At 34.4% G+C, this 6,939-nt stretch overlaps 2 protein-coding genes across 4 annotated transcripts in view; both read left to right on the forward strand.

Annotated features, from left to right (window-relative positions):
* Nucleotides 1-6,642, forward strand: part of BMPR1A (bone morphogenetic protein receptor type 1A) — an 88,563-nt gene extending 81,921 nt beyond the window's left edge. For 2 of the 3 annotated variants that reach the window (XM_072869185.1, XM_072869187.1), the window contains one exon: nucleotides 359-6,641. In XM_072869185.1, coding sequence (XP_072725286.1) covers nucleotides 359-484 — 126 coding nt within the window. In that variant the 3' untranslated portion in view covers nucleotides 485-6,641. Of the gene's footprint in view, nucleotides 1-358 lie in introns of all 3 variants that reach the window. The other variant, XR_012043691.1, reaches the window with a different exon arrangement.
* Nucleotides 511-6,939, forward strand: part of SNCG (synuclein gamma) — a 55,754-nt gene continuing 49,325 nt past the window's right edge. The window contains exons 1-2 of the mRNA XM_072869188.1: nucleotides 511-544; nucleotides 6,738-6,930. The gene's annotated coding sequence lies outside the window, so the exon portion shown is untranslated. The remainder of the gene's footprint in view (nucleotides 545-6,737; nucleotides 6,931-6,939) is intronic.

Consider the following 6,939-nt stretch of genomic DNA (forward strand, 5'->3'; position numbering starts at 1 on the left):
TTTTTTGCTTATTGCTACCATTTTTGTACTGCTGATCTTGAGTTGTCATGATAAGTTCTGGTAATGCATCTTTGTGAAACTAAAGAAACACTTCAGTTAGTTTCAGCTGCTGTAATACTAGGCAGTGTAGGGATGGAAAAAGGATTGGGATGTGGTGGTTGTGTTTTGGGGGTTTTGGGGGGGGTTTTTTTGATGAGCTGTTTATGATAGTTCTCTATCAGCAATTCTACAGAAAATGTAGAAGTTGCACATTTGGACTTAAGAGTTATATAATTTGAGCTTGACAGCAAACCAAAATTATACACTTCTCAGGTCTGTCAGTTGTTACAATACTGTTCCTTTGTTTTTTATTTTACAGTGTTTAAGAGCAATATTGAAATTAATGTCTGAATGCTGGGCTCATAATCCTGCCTCAAGGCTCACTGCCTTGAGGATCAAGAAGACACTTGCCAAGATGGTGGAATCACAAGATGTAAAGATTTGACATAGTAAATTGACATTGGAGAGCAAAGCTGGACTCCTAGATCTTTTCACTCAAACATGGGTGAGACCTATGTGGAAAGAGGAAATAACTGAGATTCAGTATATTTTCTCAGCACACTTCTACAGGCTGCTAATCAAATCTTTCAGTACTTCATAGACTGTGATACTGAGAGCCTCTATACAGTACATGCTACGTATATGGACAGCCTTGATAAAATATACGTTTTGGTTTTGTTTGAGCTGCATTGAGACTTCAGTCATACTTAGTGAGTCTCCAGTAAAACTCTGGGTACTGAATTGAATGTTCAGATTACGGTGCTTTCTGTGAAAGCCTAACAAGCTATATGGATGCAACAGAGATGGAGAATATAAGCTTTTTTTTGCCTTCTACCTGATAAAACCTAGTCAATCCATACCAAGTTTTTGTGAAACAGCCTGTAGGTTATGAATCTGTTTGTGATACTACTCAGTTTAACAGTTCCTTATGCCTTTTTGTGTGTGCCAGGATTATTTTGCTGTCATTTGGAATAGGTAAGAAATCATTTAAATGAACAAAGTTTCATGGTCAGGGCTCCATGCATTTTGTGGCTCCACAATCAGAGATTTGCTACAGAATTTACTTCTTGCCATTAAGTTATCTTCCAGAATTTCAGTTTTAATTTTATTTCTATTCTTGTTTTGGTCACAAGGAGAACTGCAAAAATGTGAACCATTAATAAATTAAGGAATGCCTACCTGAGTCCGTAGAGAGCTTGAAACAATCTCTCTTAGAAGTGAGATGACCAAGGCAGTCTATACCTAGTCTAGTGGGCTCCCTAATTGGATGACTATGAAATTTGGCATATTTTTCACAATGACACATGCAACCAGCATTTTTGCTGTAGAATCTTAACAGAAAGACCATTGATGATGTGTTTTGCCTTTCTACTTTATTGGGACTCACTGGTAGGTGTCTGCCATGCTCTGATCTTTTTTCTATACAGGAAGGAATCGGTCAGCTGTAGGAGCATGCTTTTTCATCATTTGACAAAACTAGGCAGAAGATACATTTTGAAAGGCTTGAGAACAAGTCTAATTTACAGACACAAAAGAGGGAAGGCAGGAAGTGCAGGCCGGGAACTCAGAAGATTAGAGAATACAGTAAAGGTCAAGACCAGGAGAATTGAATATGTGAACTGTTGAAGATAAGATCCACAATGTGCAGAAGATCTTGAGCTGGGTTGCCCTGATGAAAATGCAGGAGGCCACATCTGTGGGCCACGTAGTGGACAGTTACAAAATTCAAGATTTGCAACAAGGTAAATCAGTGGGTGTTTTAAATTCTAGTTAGGCACATTTGGGAGGAATGACATTGAAAGATAATTCATGAAGATAAAGTTAACATAACTGCAAAATTTGGTCCTATTGTGCCAACTATTTGGCATGCACAGGAAACTGTAGTTCCCTCCTTTTCTTCACAGATCCAGACAAGTTGGTTAAAAACCAGAACCCCTCCATGAGGTTACTGTAAGGCAGAATTACTGATTTATAACTCCTTTGGCACTTCTACTTTGAAGTTAGAAAATAGTACCATAACTCAAGTTGAAGCTTCAAATACATGAATCATCAGAAGAATGAACACACAGTATTGGAACCATTGAACCTATTTGATAATTTAAGTGCCTATAACTTTGTACTGTAAATCTTGTTCTAGATAACTTTAAAAAGGGAAGTTATTTATATGGTGTGTTTTGTGCTTTAGTAAAAAAAACACCTAGTCCTAGGTACATGTGTACAATTAGATACATGCACACACACACATATGCCATAGTCGAGATTTGAAGAAAAAAGTTAGGAATAATATTAAAATTGATGAAAAAATGTTAAAACTTCAGACTGATTTATGCCAGATTATTTGTTGTCTTAAAATATGTACGTGGAGATTGTTTTGTTATGTTTAAATTTCCCTTGAAAATACAACTGATAGAAAACAATGTAATGCAGAACTAATGTGATTTGTGAACAATTACAACCTTCTAACATGTTATTTTTTTGTTCTAATTCTGTAGTTCACATAATGTAAATGGTCAGGCAAAAGATTGCAGTATTTTTATTTTCTATTGTGATGTACAGACTTTATTTAACAGTTCTACATATTTTATAGAAAACTAGCTATTTCAAGGGACATTTCTTTTTTTAAAAAAATAAAGTCATTACTTTTGTTCAGTAATGCCTTTAAGTATTAATATGTATTCTGGCTGAAAAGTTCATAGGTGTGTCAACTATGATTTTAACTTATTTGAAAACAGCAAGAGATATATGATATTGTGCCACAATCCTCATGATAAAGGGCTTTTTAAAAGAACATTTCTCCGTCCATTGCCAAGAAATAATATTATGAGTTTGAAATTGTTAATCATGTCTTCGCGCATAATTTTTGCACAGGTAGTTGGAAAATATTTGGTATGAGCCAAAAAAAGTAAGGGATAAGCTTTTTTTTTCCTTCTCAAGTTTTTTTTATCAATAAGAAGGAAAAATGTTTATATAGGTACCCTGCTAGCTTAAACTTTCAGAGCATGGAGATCTATTTAAATTAATGCATTCCTATTTAGAATATTTTAAAATTTCTTTTAGAACTTACCACAGCATTATTAGTTGTAAACTTGTTTTATGAATTTTTTTAAATTCATTTTTCCCAGGTCTTCAGGAAGCCATTGCTGGAAGTGTGAATTTCGATAGTTTTTAATTATTCACTTATTTTCTCCTCCATTGTTTAGGCATTTGCAAGGCAATAGGATGGTGATCTTTGGTAGACATCTTAAGACCTGAGTTGATTTACACATTCACTTTAACACAGAAGAAGTGAGCTGACTGCTGCAAAGATGATCTTTGATAGTAAAAAAATCTTTTTGCCTTAAGCTTAACCTTAATTTTTCAGCACTTCAGTTATTAGGTTCATACTCAAACGTGTCATGCATATGCAGTTGTCATTGTCCTGAACAGGAGCTGCTAGGTCCTTAGCATTCCTTGATTCCCTGATATTCAAAAAAATGTTATCGCTAAAGGACCTGGTTGCATAAAGCACTTGAGCACGTATCTACATTCCATGCGAAGTCATTCACTGTTTGGAGCCTAAGTATATCTATACTGGTATTTTAGCAATCATTTAAAAAAAAAAAACAAACAACCAAACTTTGCTCAAAGCTAGCCCATTAATTTTTACATAATTAAGCATACTTAGTGCAGATTCTAAAGCTAAGTTGTTGCTTTATGCAAAACTGTAGAGTTCAGAAGCTTTTAAGGTCAGGGACAGTAGTAGGATTCTTCTGTTGGAGTGTGACTAATCTCATTTTGTTGGTCAAAATTTTAAGCATTTGTCATGCAAAAAAAAGATTCCCCCAAAACTGGCAAATGTGTTTTCATTCTTTTTTTTAAATATAAAAATCAGAAGTGTGGAAAATACCTTGGGGAGTATCAAGACTGTGCCTTGGAAATTCTTAAACACTCACATATGGACAGGTTTTTTTGTATTTATTTAACCTGCTCCATGTGATTTCAGTTAGGTGGAAAATAATTTGAGTCACTTATATAATTCTTACTGTTACAGCAACTGAAAGGAAAGTTTCTGTGTTCCTGGTTAACTTGTAAATTCCACAAGAAATGTGATAATCCTACAGAAAAATGTAGGCTTACATTTTGAGTTATTCCGAGTTTCACTCAGTAATTTTTCCTGAGTTTTACTCAAGACACTGACAGTTTTCCCAATATCCATCACTTTTCTCCAATTATTTTCTTAATTAGTGTATTTTGAGGTATTGAATAAAATGTAAAATTAATATTTTAAGTTACCTCCATAGTAGTCTAGAATCAAATTTTAGATCTTGATCTAAATGACCATTTGAATGTGTTTATAAAATAAATCATTTGGATACATTTCATCTACTCTGTCTTCACAGACTGTTTTATGGGTCTAAAATGTTTGACAAGCAAAGATACTAAGTTAAAAAGCATTCTTTGGCTATTGCAGATATTTTTAAAGGGAAGTTACGTGCTTGTCTCTGTCAAATATTAGAATGATTTAGCACTTCCTCATTCTCCTGACAGTGCCTCTGAAGTCAAAAGTCTTTATCCTGTGCCCACAGTCTTTATTCCAAATAGGGGTGATGTCTAAAAATGGCTGGCAATGTTGCACGATACAGCGCTTTATGGAGCCATGGTGTATTAGTCTGGGTTGGTATACCAGAAGTGGAGTGCACATTACTTCTAATCTTTGAACAAATCTCATGTAATTGTTGCTTTGTAATATTTTACCTTTGAATGCAGTTATAGAAGCCCACATCATGTAGTGACATTTGTGCTCTGACATGCCATGCCCAAAATGAAATGTACTATATTGTATACAAGAAGAATAAATAACATTGTAGTTAACCTAGAGGAGATGTAAATAAAATATGAAAGAAGAGTGGAACAAGGCAAATGGTCACACTCTTGTGTGTGTTATATGCCAGAAGTGTAGAATACTACTTTAAAAATGTAACACACTAATGTATTTTGTACAGCATCTGCTTTAGAAGGTGCCTTATTGAGTTTACCATGAATTGCTTGTTCTGTACACAGATTATGTCCAATGTATCATTTTTAAGTAAATAACCTTATTTTAGTACACATTAGTTATGTGTTTTGTTACTATAAGATTTTGCCTTAAAAATGTAATGACTTGGAAATCATAATACTGTAACTAAATAATTCCCTACTTTTTAATACCTCGTTTATGTTTTTTTTCCCCACAGTCTTTGAATAAGTTGTTAATGATCACTTTTATTGTTCAATGGTGTTCAGAATTATTTGGTGCTCTGTAAGTTCAGGTGCTGTGTTCCTTGGACTAAATTCGGGCACAACAGTAAAATCAATGTTTCCTTCTCCTGATTTTTATCCCTGTCTTACAGCAAAGCTAGAAGCAAGTCAAAACGGAATAATTCTTTTATTTGAGCATATGCAGGTTCGCATGTTTGTTTTATCCATATAAATTTGCCTCAAGCTCTTCAAGTAAAAAGAGAAAAAATAAAGGGATGGGGGATTCTGTAACTGATTTTTGTTCCCTCTGTATACAACATTCTTTCTGTGTAGTGATATCAAAATGAAGAGATTTAAGCTAATATACTTATGTGCTGTTGGTTACAAAATTATGCAGGTGCTTCTGTATAGCCTGCTTAAATTCACTGGTTTTTATGATTCAAGCAAATGAAGACCAGTCAAGGGAATATCTCATCTGAGTACACAATTCTATAAAATCTCAGAATTTATTTTCCCATTGCAGAAAAGTATCGGCTGCTATTCTCTGTAGAGTTCACTTTCAGTTTGCAAGCAGGAAGAAGTAAGATCAATTTCTATTCTCTTTTGCCTTTGATCAGGATTAATCTTAGCTTTAAAGATAGTTTTTTACAGTAGCTAGAGAGTTTTGATATCTGAGCATCATATAAACTGTTATCAGTGTATTATAAAGATAATTATAACACTTTTTCTGTGAAGTGAAGCGTTAAATTCTGGCATTAGAGTTCTGGAAAGTACAGTGGAAGACTAGACTGTATGTAGTTTTAAACCTTTTTTCCTCAATACGTAATACCAGGAAATTACACTGCACAAAGATTTGGTCTCCTTACGATTAGTATCTTGGCAAAGTAAACTTTTTCTTATGTTTGTGGCTATTGTGTAGTTTGTGGAATATCTTCACTGATCACACTGAGCATGGTTGGATTGAAAACTGGGATTTTTATATTAGTGTTACAGGAGGACATAATGAAAATACCGTGGGTAACTGAAACTTTTTGCACCAGTCTTTTTTTTGACAAGCACTTTTTTCCCCCCCCCTGTAATGTTGCTTCTTGAAATGACCACAGGATGGTGCTATATCCTAAAGAGACGAAGATCCTTTTGCAAAAATTGGGAGGTTTTGATAAATGAAAATAAATTCTACTGCCTGCTAATAATAAATATCAAAATGTTTGTGTATGATTATTTTTGACCTCTATATAAAAATGTGTTACTGATGAGCTTGCATCAGTATTTAAGAACTGAAACAGCCGTATCCAGTGACATGTCTAAAAAACCCACATGTATATTTTGTGTGCAAGCCAAAAAGCATACTGAGTAGTTGGTGAATTGCATAACAAGCTTTTAAATAAATTGCAGAAGTATCACTAATTTCATAAAGGATCAGATTTAATTCCATTAATTTCTTTAATCCCTTCTGCAGCTTTATCTTCTCTTTTCCCCAGAATACTTCAGTCTTTCTCACTGATGTTAATGTAGTAAGTCAATGCCAGCTGTGAATCTGAGTCATGAGGATCACTGCCGTGGGTTGACCTCCTCATGAATCTGGTTCATGAGGGGTGACCACCATGGACTTCAGAGACTGGCCTGATGTGAATATCTGAAATGGGTTCAGATGAATCTGATTATAGAATTCAGGTATTAATG

Source organism: Ciconia boyciana, chromosome 8, assembly GCF_034638445.1.
Source record: "Ciconia boyciana chromosome 8, ASM3463844v1, whole genome shotgun sequence".
NCBI lineage: Eukaryota > Metazoa > Chordata > Aves > Ciconiiformes > Ciconiidae > Ciconia > Ciconia boyciana.